This window comes from Diabrotica virgifera, chromosome 5 (genome assembly GCF_917563875.1).
Source record: "Diabrotica virgifera virgifera chromosome 5, PGI_DIABVI_V3a".
Classification (NCBI taxonomy): domain Eukaryota; kingdom Metazoa; phylum Arthropoda; class Insecta; order Coleoptera; family Chrysomelidae; genus Diabrotica; species Diabrotica virgifera.
The window spans coordinates 264,009,745-264,033,758 of NC_065447.1; the positions used below are offsets into that span (position 1 = coordinate 264,009,745).

General features: G+C 32.8%; 1 protein-coding gene across 4 annotated transcripts in view; it reads right to left on the bottom strand.

Annotated features, from left to right (window-relative positions):
* Nucleotides 1-24,014, bottom strand: part of LOC114330043 (disintegrin and metalloproteinase domain-containing protein 10) — a 129,657-nt gene that overhangs the window by 29,995 nt on the left and 75,648 nt on the right. For all 4 annotated transcript variants that reach the window (XM_050651882.1, XM_050651881.1, XM_050651880.1 and 1 more), the window contains exons 4-7: nucleotides 15,062-15,396; nucleotides 14,529-14,693; nucleotides 13,389-13,775; nucleotides 6,159-6,511 (exon numbers count right to left, since the gene is read on the bottom strand). In XM_050651882.1, the coding sequence (XP_050507839.1) occupies nucleotides 6,159-6,511; nucleotides 13,389-13,775; nucleotides 14,529-14,693; nucleotides 15,062-15,396 (1,240 nt within the window). The remainder of the gene's footprint in view (nucleotides 1-6,158; nucleotides 6,512-13,388; nucleotides 13,776-14,528; nucleotides 14,694-15,061; nucleotides 15,397-24,014) is intronic.

The window sequence follows — 24,014 nt, forward strand, 5'->3', positions numbered from 1 at the left end:
ACTCTATATTTTGTTGTATTTTATTTCGACAAAAATCAAACTAATAATTTTATTAAATTCATATAAATTTATGGTGTAAACGTTTAGTTTGTGTATATTCCCACATGACGTATACGAGAGTTTGGTGCAGTTTGAAATGGCGTCAAATTTCGTACGGCGTGGTAGACGTGAAGTGGGTTCAAGCTCCAAGGAAGTTATTATTTTTTTATAGATTTTATGATTGTAAGTATATTATTATATAATTTTTGAAGATATTCTTCTTTTTTGAAAGCGGTAGATAAGAAAGTTTGATTTTTAAATAAAATAAGTATGTACAAATAACCTTTTAAGTATATTTACTTAGTTTAAATTACCTATTATATAATAGAAGAATATCTTCTTACGTGCGTACAAAGTACACACACCTTCTTTTTTGGGTAACAGTTGATCCGGATGTCGATAAGATTGTTATAAACAAAGAACTTGAGGAATTACATAACATCGATTTTTCGCATAATAAAACATTTTTTGTATTTCTTGGGTAATCCAAAGCAAAAGTTTTTTCGTAGGATGCATAATTTTCGAGATAAAAGCGGTGGAACTTTAAAAAAATCGAAAAATTGCAATTTTTGAACGCGAATAACTTTTGATTAAAAAAATAAAATAGCAATTCTGCCGACAGCATTTGAAAGTTTAAGTCAAATTATACCGGTTTTAATTATTTGCATTGCTAAAAATTAATTTTTTTATTATTAAACAAAGCTATTTGTTTATAAGCCAAAATTATTTTTTATAATTTTAAAACATTGCCAAGGCCCCTTAAATAATCCGATTTTAATTCTGTAAAGTGTATTAGATAAATAGAGAATCTCTTTATATGTAAAAAAATTAGCCAACTTCTAAATGGTCTACTTTTTGTTCAGAAAGATTTTAAAAAATTTGAACTTTTTTAAAAACATTTAGATTGCAAATTTATTATGCAAAATTTATTATGTTGATTTTAATGAAATTTGGTAAACTATTTAAGTAAGTTATAAGAATTTTCTAAGAGAATTACTAAAGTTGTAAGTGCCACCAAAGTGGTTAAGAAACATTGAATAACAACAAGTGTATAATAATAATAATAGTCTCCCGTTTTATACCGCTCGCGGCTTTGGGAGTATAGCAGGGTAGTCTGCTATATCTAGGGCCTACGGTATACAAGGAAGGTAACAGGGCCAGTGCTACGCTTCAACCGCCTATTATTACCCCTGGTTTTACCCAAGGTACTCATTTTATTCAGGCTGAGTCGACCTGGGGCCTATAGACATATAAAAATGTCTAGTTGTTCTTGCCGGCGGTAGGATTTGAACTCCGGACCACCGGCATGCGAAGCAAGCACACTACCACCTGCGCTACGCCGGCCCTTTTGCCCCCTTATTTTGCATTTATTGCCATATCGCAGAAAAGGTAATACCTTAAGACATTTTGGACTACTCGTATATCATACAAAATTCAATTATCTTTATTTTATTTTGCTACGGCTTTGTTCCAAAACGAATCGTTTTAAAGTTATAAGCAAAGAAAGCAGAAAAAATCGACGTTTTTCGAAATTTTTAAATATTTTAATTTTTTTATTAATGTTCCGGGCATATTTGAGAAGGAGCATAAGTCAATTATTATTACTGAAGGTGTGACCTAACTTTATCTGCAAAAATCCGAATGCCACTTCTCATATCCAAAAATGAAGACCCCGGTGCAAGAACGGGGCAAGTCCACTTTTCTGAATAGTTGGGAAGTCGACAATAACTTAATATTTTTTAGAAAATATGAATAAATTATGCTTAATTAAATTAGACAAGTCTTGTCTAATATTCTTCTAGGAGGATTAATTAAATTAAGCATAATTTATTCATATTTTCTAAAAATATTAAGTTTTTGTCGACTTCCCAACTATTCAGAAAAGTGGACTTGTCCCGTTCTTACATCGGGGTCTTCAAATAGACTTTTTTTTACAGATTAGTCCTGGTCTATATAGGAAGATAACACAGAAAACTCAATAAACGAGGAAGAACTAGAAGAAGTAATAAAACCGTTGAAACATGGAAAAGCACCTGGAGTAGATAAAATAACAGCAGAAATTATAAAAACAAGGAAAAAATGGAGAACAAATATTACTAAAAATAACGAATAAAATATGGAAAAATTAAGACATTCCGAAAGATTGGACTAATAGTACCTATATACAAAAAAATGAGATAGGAGAGAATGTAATAATTAAGCAGAATTAACGTTGCTATGTACATTTATGAAACGCTTAGAAAAAATTATCAACAAACGATTAAGAATAATGACAGAACACACAGAAAGCTCTTCATTCACAGTCATTTGTTTCGAGCTTCTGTCATATGTCGTATAATCCGTGTATATTAATATTATACACAGAGTGTATATTATTAATATTATACACAGATTATACAAGAAACACTGCCTGGGGTAATTGCGGGGTGGATCGAGTAGCTCTGCGGTTACCACAGCCGGTCTCAAGCCCGGATAAAATGTGGAGGGTGACTGGCAATGTTAGCAACCTACCAATCGTAAAAACGAATACTGCTCAAAATTGGGTCTATTGAATAAAAAGAAGTATTTGCTTTTACTTACAAATATTTAAGTATTTACTTAATAGTAATTGAATAAAGTCATTTCTTTAATGCTTTGTTCAATTACTATTAAGTCAATACTTAAATACGAGGAAGTAAAAGCAAATACTTCTTTTTATTCAATAGACCCATTGTAAAGCCTCGGAACCGGATTGATAATATGAAGACGACCACGGCAAGAAATAAGGACACGAGAAAAACCTCCAAAACCCAGATGAGAATAACCACTTGGAACATAAGATCGCTCAGCACTAGAGATCAAGAAATAACCCAAGAGCTAAAAGAGAAAAAAAATAGATATATGTGATCTACAGGAGACCAAAAAGAAAGGAAAAGACCAGTCAAAATTAGGCGAATATATACTAATCTACAGTGGAGTAGCAAAAGAAAACAGGGCCAAAGAGGGTGTAGCCTTACTAATACACCAAAGATACCAAAATAACATCAAAGAGAGTCAATATGTATCAGAAAGGATTGTCCCAACAAAAATTAGAATGGAGAAGGAAGACCTGAACATCATCGGAGTATACGGCCCAGAAAATAGTAAGCCCCAAACAACAAGGGAAATATTCTATGGTCAATTGCAACAAGTAGTAGATCAAGTTAGAGGATTGATAATAGGGCTTTTCATTCACAGTCACTTGTTTCGAGCTCCTGTCATATGTTGTATAATCTGTGTATAATATTATTATACACAGATTATACATAATATGACAGAAGGTCGAAACAAATGACAATCGATGAAAAGCCCTATACTGGGGGATTTTAACGCTCGAATAGGCAACCAAGTAATACCTGGAATTAAACAAAAACATAATGAGAATGTCAAAAACGAAAATGGAGAACTGATGATAAACTTCTGCACGAATAACGAACTTCGAATAAACAACACCTTTTTTGACCACAACGACCAACACAAATATACATTCAATAATACCCGTGGACAAAGATCTATGATAGTTTACGTTGTAACTAACAGAGATATACATCCATCAAAAATAATTGACGTAAGATGCCTCAAATCAACAGATGTAAGTAGTGACCACAGCCTAGTATTATGTAAAATTAGAATCACCATGAAATGCTTCACATCTAAGAGAGTGACAATAACACAAACAAAAATCGAAGTCGAAGGACTAAGTACGGAATCCACGGAGTACTTATATAGAAAAATAATATCAGAGAAGATTGCTGATAATGAAATACTAGAAAACGATAACATCAAGGAAAGCTGGGAAAAACTCAAAAGTAACGCAGCAACAGAATCACTTGGAGAGAGGAAAGTAACGAATACCAATATATCAAAAGGAAAACCTCATGGTTTCGAGAGCAAATGAAGATAAAATGTGAAGAAAAGAAGAAAGCCTTTTTTACAATACAGAACAAAACTAACATAAAAGGCATACAACCACCATAAACGAATTAGAAACGAAACGAACACTTAAATCAGACAAATAAAAAGAGAACACTGGGAGAGTTTCTCAAAACAGATGGAACACGACTTCTACGGAACACAAAAGGAAATATGGAGAATGATCAGAGGACAAAGAAAAGAGATGAACGAACTAATAAAAACGAAACACATTCAGAAGGAAACTTGGGCAGACTATTTTCGATCTCTGTTTGCTAAAAATAACGATAACGAACCACCAACACCTGAAGTGACAACAAACGAAGAAATAAATATTGAAGAAGCAGAGGTAACGGAAGCATTAAGGAAATTAAAAAATAGAAAATAACCAGGAGAGGACAGAATATCGAATGAACTCCTAAAGTATGGAGGATAAGACCTAACCAAACAATTATTAAAACTAATCCAAAAAATAATAGAACAGAACAGAATACCACAAGAATGGAGATCAAGCATCCTAATACCTCTCTTCAAAAAGGGAGAAAAATCGGACCCGGAGAATTACAGAGGAATTAATTTATTAAACACAACACTAAAATTAACGACCAAAGTGATAAAAAACAAACTGAATAAAATTATAACATTAGCAGAAGAACAACAAGGTTTTAGGTCGGGAAGATCATGCCCCGACGCTATATTTATAATGAGGCAGATTCAAGAAAAATCGTCAGAATACAATAAACCAGCATACTTATGTTTCTTGGACCTTAAGAAGACATTTGACAGGGTCAAATTAAAGGACGTTATCCATTTATTGTACGCAAGAGAGGTACCTCTCTAGGAATAATTAAAACGATCGAAAATATCTACCAGAACAACATAATAAAAGTAAAAGTAGATGAAGAACTAACTGACCCAATTGAAGCTGGCATGGGATAAGACAGGGAGATTCCCTGAGTCCTCTGTTGTTCGACCTGATCAAGGACGAAATAATAAAAAAAGTAACAACAAAAAAAGGATACCAAATGGGAGAAAAACAACTTAAAATAATCTGCTATGCAGACGACGCAATACTAATCTCTCAAAGTGAACATGATTTACAACGTATGCTGCACGAATTTAATATAACCGCTACAAAATTTAACATGTTAATTTCTCCAAAGAAGACTAAATGCATTGTTATAACAGCAGATCCAATAAGATGTAAATTAGAGCTGGAAGGTCAGCTAATAGAACAAGTGATGGAGTTTAAATACCTAGGCATCACACTATCTAGCTACGGAAGGCTCGAAACAGAAGTGGAAGAACAGGTGAATAAAGCAAACAGAGCCGCAGGTTGCCTGAGTGAAACAATATGGAGAAATAAAAACATCGGAAAAGAAGTGAAAGGCAGAATTTACAAAACAGTCATCAGACCAATAATGACATACGCGGCGGAAACACGACCTGATACAGAAAGGACAAAAAGAATGCTAGAAACAGCAGAGATGAAAACATTGCGAAAAATCGATGGTAAGACGCTGTGGGATAGAGTTAGAAGTGCAGATATACGAAGGAGATGCAAGGTGGACAACATTAATAACTGGGTGAAAAGCAGAAGAGTAGAATGGAACGACCACATAAGCCGAATGACAGCATAAAGTAGTAAAGACGGCGAGAGACGATTCCCCAATGGGAAGACGGTCAGTGGGAAGACCACGAAAAAGATGGAATGACAACTTACTGGATGGACCTTGAAAAACAGACGAGTATTGTCTATATAAAAAGAAGAAGAAGATTATACAACATATTTATGACAGAAGCTCGAAACAAATGACAATCGATGAAAAGCCCTATTAGAAACGAAGCACAAAAAAGTTGATATAGAAGTGGTAGATACAGGATCATCAAGAGGTAACAAAAAAAGTACAGCAAGAGCAAAGGAAACTATACTTAGCATTTCTTGACTTAGAAAAACCCTTTTCTACTAGAACCCTACTAACCCTAGATAAAGTACCAGGACAGTAACTATGACAATAATATACTAAGAGAAATTTGTATGGATAATAAGTTACTAAGAAGGATACAAAAATATACAATGGGAACAACAATGACGTAATTAAAATGGAGCCTTTTAAGACAGCTAGATTTCATTTTATATTTAATGCAGACTTAACCAAAAAATCTTCGTGAATATAATAATACCTCACCTGCATTCAGTGCCAGCACGTCTCGTACACCCAACGGCTGATCTATTAAGTTCCTTATCCCTTACACTGATAACTCTAGGGTAGCAACATTGGTCGTTGCATTCTTTATCATCATACCCGCAATCGCATTCCTCTCCGGCTTCCACAATTTTATTACCGCAGAAGGCACCAGCGGAAGCAGTGAAACAATTTCTTTTCTTCTTCTCTTCGATCGCGTCTAGAACGTTGCTGATATTGCCGACACTACAGCTGGAAAATTTGCTGTTGTTGGGTCGATCACCGCTGGTGGCGGAGGCGAACATAATGTAGTTACCATTGGGGCCCCCAGGACGGCATTCTGGAGGGTAGTCATGCTAAAAATATAAATAAATAGTAAGCAAATCTAGTATGTATTTTTATAAAAGCGGGCGACGGCTGATCTGTGCAGCTGCAACTAGAAAGTTGAGTTCTAAAACTTATAAAGCGAGCACGTGTTTTATATTACTGAAATTTATCGAAAATTATTGTTCTGAAAATCAGCAAAATGCCTGGATCTGGTGGTCATAAGGCACTCGAGTAAAGGGACGCATCGAAATAAGCATAATATTTAAAGATGATTTAAAGGTAATCAGTTTCAAGGACCTTATGAAAAATATTTCTCTATTCACTTATGTTTTGTGCTTTTCTTTTGCAGTCTTACACCTTCACGTGTTTAGGGTCTTCCTCCACTTTATTATTACCTACTTCGTTCTGGGTCTACAACTTCAAATTTTTATTTTACTGGGCGCATGCGCACACTGACAGTATGGTATGAAACGTTATACGGGATCTGATTGGGTGTTAAAATCATCTGTCAATAATTGTTCAAATGGAGATTCTGGATAAACAAAATGTTGTGTATATTAGTTTTTATTGTTGTGAGGACAGAGACAAAAAGCAAGTTTATAATAATTATTGTAGTGACTTTTTAAATAGTTTTTAAAAGCAACAGGTACGTACCATATTTTAAATGTTTCAGTATTGCAATAAAAAATTACAAATTAGGTAAATACCAATTTGGAAAATGTACCTAGTACCTAGCTAGTAGGTAACGCTTTGATTTAAATAATTTGATTACCAACAAAAATCTCCATCTAATAATATATTGCTTTTTTAGTCTATATTTTGTCGTATTTTAATTCCACATGAATCAAACTTATTTGATTAAACTAACAGAATAAGCAACAAACTGTCAAAAAATTTTTAAAACGTTTAGTTGCTAGGTATATCTTTCCACGTGATTCACGATGTCTCGGTAATTAAATTCTGCGTGGGGTGAGTTCAAAATAATCTAAACGTGATAGACGCAGGTTCAATCCCTAATGGAAATTTTTATTTTATTTTTTTTTGTACATTTTATGATTGTAGGTATATTTATTATATTTTTTTTTTCAGAAAATACGTATGTAGTTAAAATTTTCTCAACAATTGTTCAGAAATAATTTCTTTGGTTTCATTTTTCAATGTGTTTGCGTGCTTTATTTTTTAATTTTTCGTATTGTTTTAATAAAATTTTTTGGAAAATAGTAAGTATTAAAATTAGTTTAATAATTAGTTTAATAATAGAAGTATAACTTCTTACGTGCGTACAAAGTATACACACATTCTTTTTAAAACCTTTTTATATTCTTGGCTTGGTTGGTGTCATGGACTCCGCAAATTTTGTAATCCATTTTAAAAATACTTCTAGGCTACCTAGACACCTGAAATTTTCAGGATAGCTTAGAACTAGCTAATAATGCAATATTTAACTGCTATTATACAGGGTGATTAATTATATAGTGGGGTGAAGCTATGTAGATCCGTTATAGTAATGTATAGCGATAAAACTTAATAACAAAAATTGTAACGAACTGTGAGCTTCATATTACAAAATTAGTAAGAATGTTACAGGGTGTTCGATAACATAGTGGCAGACCAAACTTATGTTTTTTTAAATAGAACACCCTGAATTATATTTTATATTCGAAATCTTCATAACTTTTCGATTACCAAAATATTAACGTTTGGTATGTTATACGGGGTATTTACAAAGTTATAACCAATTTTATATGAAAATCGTAACAAGTTTAACTACCTGTATAAATAAAAGTAAGCACAAGGTTAATAGTCTATTGACGTCATAATTTTTTATTTATTGTCAAAATTTTCGTAAATGTTTGTTTTGCTAATTTTCTTTATATTGAATACAGGGTGAGTCAAAACGCAAGTACATTATTTTCTCATTAATTTTAAATAGAACACCCTGTGTTTTATATCATTATCGAAAAGTACCATTACCATACTATAATTTTTGTATAATATTCCCTATGTGTAAATTTATTAGTTTTCGAGATATTTTAATTTTTCAGAGCAAAATTATTAATTACGGGTGTAAATCTTTCCAAATTTTAAGTAAGCCATGACTGAATAATTGTCTAAAACTTACAATTTACGATTACTGATTATCAATCTGTAATCAAAGTTGACTACAATTTTTGTTATTACCCTTTATTACTATCTATTACTTATATAACGGATCTACAAAGCTTTACCCCGCTGACCAATCACACTGTATGGATAAATCGCTTTTTTTTTTAATTTCAAACTATTTTAAAAATGTGACTAATGCAATGATATTTTAAAGTACGTTAATAAATCGATATCTAAAAATTGATGGTGCCTCAGTGGCATTCGACTGCAGATCGAGAGGTCCCCAGTTGGAACCCGGCTGTTGCGTATCTTTTTTTAATTGTTTTAATAAATAATTAAAAGTTTATATACTTAAAATTATATATACCATTTTAAACAACCGTGGTATTATAAAAAATACTATTTATACTAGTGTAATTTTTGGAATGATAAATATAAATGACAGTTAATACACCTACTAAAAATTCATATTTTATAAGTTAATTATTCTTTCCAAACATGTTGTGTCCTACATTATATATGTACATGTACAGCCGGTTCCTAAAAAAACTGATACGACTCTTAGTAAGATTTGATCATGTTGAGCAGTGTATTTGATTGATCTGACATTATATTTATTATGACATACAAATAATAAAATAAACAAACAACAAACAACTGATTACATATTAAGTTAATTCATAAATTGTACTAATTATTAAGGTCTGAATGTTTATATTATTTTAAATCTATCTAAACTTTTATATTAACTATCTAAATGATAGTTTTTACATCAAATAGATCACATAATTATTGTAAACGTGGATTATACAACAAAACAAATTAATATTCAATTCAGCCCTGTAACTTATTAAAATAAATATTATAGAAGTTTTCAGGGACTTTCAGCCCTCGGTAATAATGTAGTCTTTCATTCTGAGTTTAAATTTTTCAAAAATATTTATTAGTTTTCTCAGGATTCGAAGAAAATGAATACAATTAAAATACATTGAGAATTTTGACATGCGTCACAATTTTGCATTAACTCAATGTAAAATTCTAAACTGTTAAATTTCAGCTTCCCTAATTATTTGACATCAAAAGACATTAGAAACTATTTGTAGAGGATTGAAATCTGTATTGAAAACAACTGTTAAAATTGGTCTACGTAATTAAACATATTCCAAAAATGTAATACATTTCAGTTTTCAGCCCAAACTTAGGCCACACACAATGCAATAATGTTCACATTTTTGAACTGTCAATATTTTTATTTTATCATCTATTGTTTAAAAACAATACAGTTGATAAGATACTCTCAGTTGCGGAGAAAGTATTAATAATAAAGATTAATAATAAAGTCTAATAACCGTGGAACAGAATAAGCTATCTGACAAATTTTAAGATTTGGCAGTGACATTGACAGTATGTAAATATTAAGTATTTATCCTTCAAAATACACTGCTCAATTTTCTACAAAATACGCTTCAAGAGTCGTATCAGTTTTTTTTGGAACCAGGTGTACATATTATGTACATGTACAATAACAAAACCGTGATATTATAAAAAGTACTTTTTATTAGAGTGTAATTTTTGGATTTTTAAGCATTTTATCGTTAAATTATTTTATATTCTTTCCTATAAATAATAAAAAGGTTTTATTATAAAAAAGTTCTTTTTTGTAAAAGTGTAATTATTTTTTTGTACAAAGCCATTAATTCGTTGTTGGTTCTTCTCTTCCACCCGTTTTCTGTCTTTCTTCCTCCGAATACGCGTCTCAATATTTTCCTTTCTCATCTTTCCAGAACATCCCCTTTTTCTAATTACTCTTTTATACAGCGTGTCTACTTAAGTTGGAAACATATGGGAAACTTTTTTATTATTAATTTTACGAAAAAAAGTTATTCTTTATAAAAAGTTCTGCATGTCCCAAAACCTAAGATGCAATCATCAGATATCAAATTTTCTCAATATTATACGAGGTATGTCAAAAAATATGAATTTCGGTCAAGGGTAAAGTACCTTTATTTCTCTCAATATCGAAAATTCTTATGATAAAAAGTTGTTTGGAATCAAAAACTAAGATCAAATACGCAATTACATGCTTCCAATTGAAAAAAAATTTTTTTCTCAAATTTATGGATACCCAACATCGTTTTTAATTATTACAAATATGATAACTCGTTTATTATTCATTTTACGAAAAAAAGTTATTCTTTATAAAAAGCTTTGCATGGTCTAAAATCTAAGACACAACCATGATATATCAACTTTTATTAATTTTATACGAGGTGTGTCAAAAAATATGAAATTCGCTCAAGATTATAGTACCTTTATATTTCACAATATTTCAATTAGAAGGATGTAATTGCATATTGAAACATAGTTTTTAATTCTAAACAACTTTTTTAATAACCGTTTTCAATATTGTGAAAAATAAAGGTACTTTACTCTTGAGTGAAATTCATATTTTTTTACATACCTCGTATAAAATTAATAAAATGTGATAACTGATGGTTGCATCTTTGGTCTTAGGACATACAGAGCTTTTTATAAAGAATACCTTTTTTCCGTAGAAGTAATAATAAAAGAGTTATCGTATGTGTAATAAATAAAAACGAAGTTAGTATCAATAAATTTGAGAAAAATTTGGAAAATATTTTTTTCCAATTAGAAGCATGTAATTGCATATTTGATCTTAGTTTTTATTTCCAAACAACTTTTCTTAATAAGAATTTTCGATATTGAGAGAAATAAAGGTATTTTCCTCTTGAACGAAGTTCATATTTTTTGACATACCTCGTATAATATTGACAAAATTTGATATCTGATGATTGAATCTTAGGTTTTAGAGCATGCAGAACTTTTTATAAAGAATAAGTTTTTTTCGTAAAATGAATAACAAAAAAGTTTCCAATATGTTTCCAACTTAAGTAGACACGCTGTATATTCGGAGTTTGCCTTGTCTAGAAACATATTATTTTGAATTCATTTGGGCTCTATTCTCTTTAGCTGTTCTGGCATCGAGCTCCCATTTCTCTTCTCCATTTTCATCGAATAAAGTAAATCCTTTTAACACACACTAAAGTCTTCTTCTTCTTTTCTCCTGTCCATCCCATGATCATAGATTTGGTTTTTGTCTTCATTTAGCTTTTAGCTTCAATCCAAATTTCTGTGCAGCCATAAATTGATCTTAAATGTGCCAAGCAATTTCATAGGTAGAGCGCAACAAGAAGATGTAGATGAAGTTCTTACTGTCTTGTAGGTAATATGTGTGTCTAAATTTGCAGTTTATTTTTAACGATTAATGATATTATTATACAGTGATGAGTGCTCTAATAACCGGTAAAATAACGCAAAAGACGGAAAACATAATATGTCGTGAATTAAAAAGAGATTAAAGTAGTAGAGGTGGGAAACTATCAATATAATGTAAAGTACCCCGCACAAACCTTATGGAAATTAGGTCCAAGTGGACTTCGTTCATACTTTGGGAAAATACTCTTTGAAACATCCTGATAAAAAGTTCTCATGTGCACAACTTAATCGTATGAAGGATTTTCAAGATATGGAGGCACAAACTCGGAAAATTATAAGATTTACTGGTTATTCCAATTCCCTGAGTTACTGGTTATCTGGCAACATGTAGAAATTTGGATCAAGGAAAAGTACTAGTGGTCTAGGATTTTTCCTGGCTATCCAATGGCGACCTTTACTTTGACCTTGACCTTCAACGAACGTCATCTTCTAGAGTTTCAAGAGTTTTCGACATTAAATTGATATACACAGATCACTCATGGGTTTTTGGGATCGCTAAACACGAATATGCCATCAGAATTAACCTCCAAAGAACGTGGTGGCCAGGGCCATTGCAATGGACGTCATCTTCTAGATGGTTTTGATGGTTTTTGGCATTTAATTGATGCAAATAAACTACTGGAGGTTATGCCACTAGAACCGACTCCAGGAGCACCTGGTTTCCAAGGTCAATGAAAGGAGCTCCTGGAGTTTCGAGAGTCTTTGGTACTACATTAATGCAAACGGATTAGTTATAGGTTTTTGTGGTTGCTGCAAACGAATACGTGATCAGCACAGAGACAGGAACACCTGGCACCTAAGACAGGTTATCTTCTCTGGAGTTAAAAATCTAAGAGTAATCCATTTGATTCCTCCGAAACTCCAGAAGATAACCTGTCTTAGGCACCAGGTGCTCTTGTGTCTGTGCTGATCACGTATTCGTGTTCCGCAACCCCAAAAACCTAGACTACTAGTACTTTTCCTTGATCCAAAGTTCTACATGTCGCCAGATAACCAGTAACTCAGGGAATCGGAATACCCAGTAAATCTTACAATTTTCCGAGTTTGTGCCTCTATATCTTGAAAATCCTTCATACGATTGAGTTGCCCATGATAACTTCTTATCAGGATGCTTCAAAGAGTATTTTCCCAAAGTATGAACGAAATCCACTTGGACCTAATTTCCATAAGGTTTTTGCGGGGTACTTTACATTATATTGATAGTTTCCCACCTTTAGACGTATCGGTTTCAAACATGCCACAGTGGCATGTGCCAAACTCATCCGATATGTCTAAAGGTGGGGAACTAGCTATATAATGTAAATTTATAGCTTTTTATTGATAATTTCGAACCTCTACTAGTTTCATTTAATTTTTATTTCACAATTGTTTTTTGTCTTTTCCGTTATTTTGTCGGTTATTAGCGCACTCGTCACTGTATGTATATAGTACATCTTTTGTTACATTTATATGTGAAAAATATTTCAAATAATAATGTGATATATGAATATAGAAAATAGTTACCGGTGAACCAAAATTATGTCCAATCTCATGAGCCAGTGTTAGTTGAGAAACCTTTGGAGGAACTCTGCTATTATAATTCACGAATGTGATGATACCCGTATTTAGAGACCTTTTGGTGGATTGATACATTCCACCGATAGTCTCCGTGTAAGTCTTATACTTCTCACAAATGCCTCCAGAAGCACCAGAAGCACTGGCAACCCACGCCAGTCCCAACGTGCCTCCGGTAAAGTCTCTATAAGTGAACACATATGCCAGACAAAAGTCTTCATGGTTGCCCAGCGAATGGATATTAAGGAAATTGCTAACGTCTATATTCTCTAGGCAGAATTGGTTCATTTCTCCACAACCTCTGTGATAGCACCTACACGATGAATCATCGTCAATCTACAACAAAAACATATTTTTAGCAAACTGGAAATTTAAAACTAGAAACATTTCCAATATTTTAAACCAAATTAATTAACCAAATGGAAAGAAAACTTAGAGACTGATCAACCAAGAGAACAGGAAGGATTCCGAAAAAGTTACGAAACCAATGGTATAAAAACCCTAATAGAGAAAGTAGTGGAATACAATAAACCTCTAGTTCTAGTATTTATCGATTTTCATAAAGCCTTTGAGATAGTTGAATTAAGCAAAATATTACAGGCGCTTAAACAATGCAGGATAGATTATAGGTATACAAAATTATTATACAAAATATACCTACAGGCAACAACCACTATCAAATTACATACTAATAGTAATCGCATAAAAATAGAACGGGGAATTAGACAAGGAGACCCAATGTCACCTAAACTTTTTAATATGGTCTTAGAACATGCTTTCAAGAATTTGGGTTGGAGAACAAGGGGAATAAAAATAGATGGAGAATACCTAAACAACTTACGTTTCGCCAATGCGATGATATAGTCATAATAGCTGAGGATCTAGATATGGCGACAGAATGGTACAAGAACTCGTTGTGGTTACAGAAAATGTAAGTTTAAAGACAAACGTCTCAAAAACAAAAATATTGACAAATTTGGACATAGAAAAGCTGAGGAGGAGGAAACAGAAGAATGGTAGACAAATCTCATAAACTAATTGAAACCATAGAAAACTTCTTCCATTACTACATCTAACAAAACGACTTACTTTGATTCTTTGCACTTCAAATTTGATATTACGATGTTCACTTTTTCCATCGAACTTGGTATCACGATATATATAGTTAACGGCAGTGACATGATGAGCAATTATAGAGAGTATTTCTTCTCTGGTTTTTTCGTTGACTTCTTGTTGTTTTTTAGGATCTAGATGCTAAAACGGAAAACAGAGTATAAAATACAATATTGGATACATACATTATTATGCAATTTATATCATATTATTTTATAGCATTTTAATCATTTTATAAAATGAAACAAAACTATTTAGAACTGTGGACTGCAGAAACTTTTTGCGTTACCACTTATAAGCTATTGAATTTGTACTTTAGAAAGGAACTACATCGTTAAAGGTGTTTTGTTTCATATGGTTAATGGAGCCCCAAATATGAAAAAACCGCGGAGTGTGCCACTTTTCCAAGGGGTGCAATTTTATTCCTTTAACGTTGTAGTTCCCTTTAGCCCTCTGTTTTTTTACATGATCATTATCCTATTACAGGAAAAATTGGAAAACTAAATTACCTCAGGGAATCCTTCTCTGATATGCCTCCAAATAAGAGGATCTGTCTGTATGTACAGCGAACAGGTATTTTTGTTTTCGTCTCTTCTTGTGGCTCTTCTGTGCCTACTGTTGCTTTGTTCATTGGCTTCTTTCGAGTATTTGTTCACGACGTCCTCGTAATTCGGCAGAGGATTCGGCTCCTCCTTGTCTTTTTTGGTTTTTAAATGTTTTTTGTGTTTGACGGCTTTTTTGAAAGCAACCGTAGAGGGGGTAATGGGCAGGTCTTCTCCTGACGACTGGATTTTGTTCATCCACTCGATCACATCGTCATTGATTCCACAGCCAGCAGAATGACCTAGAAGTACATTATTAATTAACTTTTGAAGTTTTTTTAGTTTCAAATTATTTTTTTTTAGAGAAAAAGAGAATTCTGTTTAGGTCAGAATGCACAATCTTTGGTGACAATCTATTGCCTGAGCTTCTCACAAATTTATAAAGCATACAGGCCGATAAATAGCAGACATGGGAGAATCTACAATTTGCATTCATCACATGTCCGCTTATTTAGATAAAAATCCAACAGAATTCTGCATCCTTAGTACTCAAATATGAGTAAAATGAAATAAGGAAAGATAGCTTTAGATTTAATTCAATTCGGGGGACACCACCATAGGTTGACACATATGTTTCTTCTTTTCAGAGTCTTCAGAACCGTCTGTGGTTTATCCTGAAGCGAACTAAATGTGGCTGTCCCACTAAGCAAAATAATAAAATATTTGCGGACGGACTCGATAGCGATATCTATCTAGCTAGAGAAAGAGAAAACTGTTTAAGTCGGAATGCTGAATCCTTGGTGACAAATCTATTGCCTGAGCTTTTTACAAATTTATACAGCATGCAGGCCGATAAATATACACATAGTTTCAAAAGTTATGCATCACCCCTCGTATTCACCATGTTTACGCTTTTATAAATCCGTATTTTTATCACATATAATGGGCCTTTTTTTATAAAAATATACATTTTTTGGTTTTTTATTTTATTTAAATACCCATTTAATTGACCTGGTTTTGCCAAGGTGTAAACATTTGAAAAATTTATTTTGGTGAAATTTAAGAAAACGCGATTAAAAATGAATCGTACTTTAATTTCTGAGTTGGACCGTATAAGAATTATCGATTTAGTTGAAGAAGGCCATTCACAGCGGTTTGTGGAGGAAAGAGTGGGTGTTTCTCAGAGTAATGTCTCACGGATATGGAATAGTTTCCTGGAGACAAACTCGATACGGAATAGAGCTCGGTCTGGTAGACCCCAAGTTACCAATGATCGACAGAATAGATATATCAGAATTTCCATCTGTAGAGATTCTTCTATGTCTGTACCAGCCCTCCAAAGAGAATTCAGGCATGCTACAGGAGTCAGAGTAGCGTTGGCTACAATAAGAAGAATAACTTTGAACTCACGTTTGAGGAGTCGTCGACCAATAAGAGTTCCTCAGCTACAACCTAGACATGTTTTGGACCGCCTCCAGTGGGCTTAAGAACACGCATACAGCTCCCCTAACAGTTTTGGAATTTTGTGCTTTTTTTCAGACGAGACCAGAATCTGTTTAAATAGTGATAACCGGCGAATTTGTGTGTGGCGAGAGCCAACAAGAGCTGCACAATAGTACACAACTAGCCACACACAAATTCGCCGGTTATCACTATTTAAACAGATTCTGGTCTCGTCTGAAAAAAGCGCAAAATTCCAAAATTGTTGGGAGAGCTGTATGTGTTCTTGAGCTCACTGGAGGCAGTCCAAAACATGTCTAGGTTGTAGCTGAGGAACTCTTATTGGTCGACGACTCCTCAAACCTGAGTCTAAAATTCTTCTTCTTATTGTAGCCAACGATACTCTGAGTCCTGTAACATGACTGAATTCTCTTTGGAGGGCTGGTACAGACATAGAAAAATCTCTGCGGATGGAAATTCTGATATATCTATTATGTCGATCATTGATAACTCGGGGTCTACCAGACCGAGCTCTATTCCGTATCGAGTTTTTCTCCAGGAACCTATTCCAGATCCGTGAGACATCACTCTGAGAAACACCCACTCTTTCCGCCACGAACCGCTGTGAATGGCCTTCTTCAACTAAATCGATAATTCTTATACGATCCAACTCAGAAATTAAAGTATGATTCATTTTTAATCACTTTTTCAAAAATTTCACCAGAATAAATTTTTCAAATGTTTACACCTTGGCAAAACCAGGTCAATTAAATGGGTATTCAAATAAAATAAAAAACCAAAAAATGTATATTTTTATAAAAAAAGGCCCATTAAATATGTGATAAAAATACAGATTTATAAAAGGGTAAACATCGTGAATACGAGGGGTGATGCATAACTTTTGAAACTATGTGTATAATTATAAATTTGTAAAACAGCTCAGGCAATAGATTGTCACCAAGGATTCTGCATTCCGATCTAAAGAGAATTTTCTCTTTCTCTAGATAGATGTCGCTAACGCGTCCGTCCGCAAATAATATTTTAATATTTTGTTTAGTGGGACAGCCAGATTTAGTTCGCTACGGGATACACCACAGGTGGATCTGAAGACTCCGAAAAGAAGAAACATATGTGTTAAGTTCAAACTAATTATAATAAATACTATATAAATACATCATTTATTATTTAAAACAACATACATATAAATTCAGAGTTTGGTGTTGATATTCAGAGTAGACTTTTAAGACCAAATACATACCATACATACTTACAAAAAGACAGATTTGAAAAAAAAAATGGAACAAGTATAACACGAAGAAAAACAGAAAATACAATGTGGAGGGCAGCGAAATAGGTAGGAATAGGAATAAAAAAATATTGTTGGATAAACTGGTGGATAATGAAAATGCAATAAAACTAAACAAGATTAAATCATAGATATAAGGAGGAAAAGGAAAAAACGAAACTCATAACAATGGATAAAAGAATTGTCAAAAAGTCGGAAGAACAGTTTCCCAAACTGTTGACGGGAATCCAATTAAATGATAAAAAAACGACCCTGATAATGTTTAAGGAGGGGGTATGGTTTGAAATCAACATATCAAACACATTTTTGTGAATTTTTTTCGAAACTATGGTAGAGTTATTTTATTTTTAAATTAAATAAACACATTAAGTACAATTCAAAGAATATTTAACAAAAAATTCAATCCAAAATATTGAAAAATAAGCCATTGGCGACAAATTTTGGCAGGCAGCTCAAAAAAATGGATTTTGCGGTGGACATCAGAACTCATCACTGGATTATACGAAACAACAAATTCAAAAAGATTTTATTAGCTTATAAGTTTCACGAGGTAACAACGTCGAGTTTTTTTTATTTTTAATGATTTTTGAATTTTTGGTATCACAAAAATACGAAATTTTTGATAAAAATTTTGTGAAAACTAACAGATTTAATATTGTTGAACAAAAAATAAGCACAAAACGAAAAATATCTCGACGTTGTTACCTCACGAAATGTCTAAAGAAAATCTGTGCAAAATATCAGGTAGATCGGCCGAGTAGTTTTTCAGTTACAATGTCCACCGCATTTGAAAAAGCAGTTTTGAGAAAAATGCGTTTAAAGTTTTGACAACTGCATCTTCATCTTCTTATTTGTCTGCCAAATCGTAAAGGGATGAACATTGGAATATGTTTTTTAAATTGGAGAGTAATCTACAAAAGAGAAGGCGAACAGTTGTTTAACGTTTCTCACTACGCTCCGGCGTGCTGGCGCGAAGCCGCCGCAAAGCGAGTCGAAGGTAGGGATATTCAACACCCTGTATCTCTGGTAATTTTACTCCGATTATTTTGAAATTTTCAGAGAGTATTCTTGAAAGTATGCACTTTTATTTGAAATAATAAAAAAATTTAAATATTTCAAACCATACCCCCTCCTTAAGCACATCTAGCAAGAAGTACATGAGATAATTTAAAAATCTCGACAGAAAAGAAGCATATCATAAAGAAGTATATGATAATACAGATAAATATAGCTAATAGGACACTTTTTTGCATAAATATATTAACTACATGATTATTTACCATTGTTTATACAAATTGTACATATTATTTAGATTTATTCATATGATTGTGTGCCAATTTACAACTTTGTAATCGTTATCTTTTACTTTTAAACATTTGAAGAACATTGTGCATTGTACTCTTATCTTTCAACGAAATGTACTATTTGATTTGTCGCCTTTACACCGATAACTGGTTCTTTGTCCTATTCATTTTATTTTTGCACTATCGTCATTCTGCGAAAATATTTAAATGTTACACATGCCTTTGCATCATTCCAAAATAAAGATAATACATATTTTGTTATTTATGTGAAGTATCGGTTTTTAAATTATTATTTTTTCGTCGCATTTATAGACTGTGAGAAAGTTTTCGACAAAGTTAAACATAACATTCTCATGGAATGTCTGAAGCCAAAAGGACTCGACAAAAATGATATTAACATAGTGAGAAATCTCTATTGGTATCAACAGGCTCTTGTAACATTAGATGCGCAACAGATCAGTAGAGGAGTGAGGCAGGGCTGTATACTTTCACCATTACTATTTAATATAACATAATATGTTACAGTTTAAGTTGATTCTCAGTTAGAGTTGACTTTTCCTAGTTCGAGTCAACTCCAACTGAAACGAACAGTAAAAGTTGATTTGAAAAATTTTAATCAACTTTTACTAGTTGAAGTTGACTCTTCCTAACTCTTGTTAGTAAAAGTAGATTATACAATTTATACGAGTATAATCTCACGTGAATTTTTGATGAGTGTGCGTCTCTTTGTTTTGACCGCTTCTACTTATTAGTCCAGGCTTTAACGTCGCCCTCGTTAGGTACATTAGTCTGATTCGATTTTTTTGCACAAATTTACTCAAACAAATATATCCTTATAACAAATACACAGTGTCAGGCGGTACCGCGGTCGAAAAATTGTTAAACCAATTTTTGTTAACCAAATTCACAAAAATAATTCTTATCTACTCTTTATACCTCATATTATGTATAAGTTTTTATTGTTTGAAAATTGTAAATATAGATAGCAGTACATGAAGGGTGGTTTAAAGTGTGCCTGAAGTAATAATGTATTTTAAATGGGATTTACTTTTTCGTACTGTTTTTTAGCACACTTTCATATAATCAAATATCCTTAACCTTCGCCTTGTCATGGTGATGACATGTGAACAATAAATTACAAAAAAAGTTTTGACAGTTTTGTGGTTTGACAGAAGTTTGAATTTTTCCAGTGACGAAGAGCTGCAGTTTTTTTATTTGTTTTTTGGTAGATAAAAGATTGTATGAAACTGTGCGTGAAGTACTTTTTGCGCACTTAGGCGATGTATAGCACTCGGCCCGCTCGTGCTCTAAACATCGCGTGCGTGCGCAAAAAGCATACTTCACGAACTGTTTTATAAATAACTAAGTATTTCACTCCGGACAAATTTTTTTAGATTATTTTGGTCATTCGGAGCAAAAAAGGTCTCTTGTGATTTTTTCTAAAATTGATAGTTTTAGAGTTATACGCAATTTAAAATTTGAAAAATGCGAAATAACCATTTTTAAGGCTTAATAACTCGATTAAAAACTATTATTATGAAAGTAAGAAATTCACCTATTCAAAGTTTAAAGCCCCCCTACAAGATCCTGAAGAAATTTTTATCATTATTTTATTTCTAAGCTGTTATTTTAATTATTAACAATGAGCGCTAAAAGCGTATTGAGGCGGCCGTCAATGTGAGTGAGAGTAAGATCCTCCATTCCGGCCGTCCAATGGTGCATCTCAGTCGCACTCACATTGACAGCCGCCTCAATACGCTCCTAGCGCTCATTGTTAATAATTAAAAATAACAGCTTAGTAATACACTAATGACAAATATTTCTTCAGTGCCTTGTAGGGGGTCGTTAAAATTTGATTTGGTGACTTTCTGACTTTCATAATAACAATTTTTAACTGAGTTATTAAGCCTTGAAAATGATTATTTTCGCATTTTTCAAATTTTAAATCGCATATAACTCGAGAACAATAAATTTTACAGAAAAATCACAAAAGACCTCTTTTGCTCCGAATGACCCAAATTAATGATGAAAAAAATGTCCGAAGTAAATTTTTTTTGTGAATTTGTTTAAAAAAATTGTTTAAACAATTTTTCGATTACGGTACCACCTGACACTCTGTGGATTCGTTATAAGGACCTCTTTTTGAGTAAGTTTGTGCAAAAAAATCGAACTGGAATAGTTTACCTAACGGGGGCGACGATTCAACCTGGACTATAAATATCACGATTTGAACATATTATACAGTAACATTTAATTTTTAGAATCGGTTGTTTGTGTGAATTAACTTTTACTAAATGGCATTGGGAAGAGTATACTTTAACAAGTTGGAGTCTACTTTTACTAGTAAATGTTGAATATAAATCTTCATTTTATATTTATATTCAACTTTTACTAAAACCAGCCGTTTGAGTCGACTCGAACTAGGAAAAGGAAAAGTCAACTCCAACTGGATAATCAACTTGAACTGTAACATATGTTCTCCGAAGAGTTATTTACACAAGCACTTGAAAACAGCACAGAAGGGATTAAGATAAATGGTGAAAATAAATTATCGCTGATGGTGATCAGTAAGAAGGGTAAAGTCGTAACAAGGATCCAGATAAAAAAATGAAGATATCGAACAAGTGTACAAAATGAAATACTTAAGAGTCTGAATTACGGAAGATCTAAATCCAAAATAAGAAATTCGATCAAGAATAGGGTAATCAAGAGCAGTCTTTTTGAAGATGAGGAAATTTCTGAGTAACCAAAGACTCAATCTGCCAATCCGATATCAGATGGTAAAATGTTAAATCCACTCTATTCTTCTTTATGGTACCGAAGCTTGGACTATTAATGTTGACTTAATGAGAAAGCTAGAAGCTTTTGAGATGTGGTTTTTTGGGAGAATTTTGAAAATACCGTGGACCGATCATTTTACGAACGAAATGGTGTTATACAGAATAGAAGAATAGAAGAATAGAAGAGACAGAGAGATTTTGACCACCATTAAAAAGAGAAAAACAACATATTTGGGGCACATATGTACTTACAAATGATAAGTACCAGTTATTACAGCTGATTATGAAGGGTATGAAGGAGCCATCTCCTGAAAACTTTTTTAAAAATTATACATAACAGAATATATAAAAAGTGTGAAGAACACATGACAAACACACAATTCGGCTTCAGGGATGCATTGGGTACTCGAGAGGCACTTTTTGCAATACAAGTTCTCTTTCAAAGATGTAGAGACGTGAATTGTGATATACAGAGAGGATCTAAATTATGGAATAAATTCATTTTCTCTAAAATCGACGACTTTAGAGAAAAATCCCGAAGCAGGTCGATTTTTATTTCCAAATTACAATTTTTTGGCATATATTTCATACTAGTGACGTCATCCATCTGAGCGTGGTGACGCAATCGACGATTTTTTTAAATGGAAATAGGGGCCGCGTGACACCTCATATGAATGGGTGTTCAATTATCTACACAGTAATATGAACATTAATATCATTATTTATACAGGGTGGCCAAAATAATATTTTTTGAATTAAATTAATTGACGAAAAAAGAAGAATGTATGCAATTTATTTAACTCGACATACATTATATCGCCGTCAGAAAATAGAAAGAAATGTTTATTTGGCAAATAAACATTGCTTTTCGCTTAAATTAAATGTTCAAACTGCCAAGAGGTAGGTAGGAGGCTGTTTGTGATTTAATTTAAGCGAAAAGAAATGTTTATTTGTGAAATAAACATTTTTTTTCTATTTACTGACAGCCGTACAATGTATTTTGAGTTGAATAAATTACATACATTCTTCTTTTTGCGTCAATTAATTTAATTCAAAATTTATTTTTTGGTCACCCTGTATAAATAATGATATTATCGTTTATATTACTAAATAGAGAATTGAACACACTTTCAAATGAGGTGACACACGACCCCTATTCCCATTTCAAAAAATCATTAATTACGTCATCACGCTCAGATGGATGACGTAACTAGTATGAAATATATGACAAAAAATTGTAATTTAAAAATAAAAATCGACCTGTTCCGGGATTTTTCTCTAAATTCGTCCATTTTAGAGAAAATGAATTTATTCCATAATTTAGATCCTCTCTGTATATGTGTGTTTTGTTGATTACCAGAACGCGTTCGATAGAATAAAACATGACGAACTGATGAAAATATTAAATTCAATTGGTCTAGATAGACAGCAGAGATCGCCGTATAATACACAATATCTATTACGAACAAACTGCAGCTGTTAGAGTAGGGGATCAGTTAACAGACGACATAAAGATAAAAAGAGGTGTGCGACAGGGATGTATATTGTCCCCATTATTGTTCAATGCATATTCAGAGCACATTATGAACCTAGCGCTAACGTTCACAGACGAGGGAATACTTATAAACGGAGAACTGTCATTTGGAACGGATGATACTGTCATTTTTGCAGACACTCTTGAAGGTCTGCAGACACTTGTCTCCAGGGTGGCCGAAGTAAGTAGCAGGTTTGGGCTTGATTTTAACATCAAAAAAACCAAATACATGGTTATAAGCAAAAATAGGATACCACCTGGTCAATTACTAGTGAACCAACAACCTATAACACAAATCACCAACTTTTGTTATTTGGGTGCAAACTTAAATGAACAGTGGGACCAATCGACGAAAATTAAGATAAGGATCGAGAAGGCAAGATCAGCTTTCGTCAAAATGAAAAAAATCTTTAACAGCCACGATATAAAATTGGGAATAAAAGTTCGTTTACTAAAATGCTACGTATTCTCCGTTCTTTTATATGGCGTGGAGTCATGTACCTTAACTGAAGCATAACTGAAGAGACTCGAAGCATTTAAGATGTGATGCTATAGA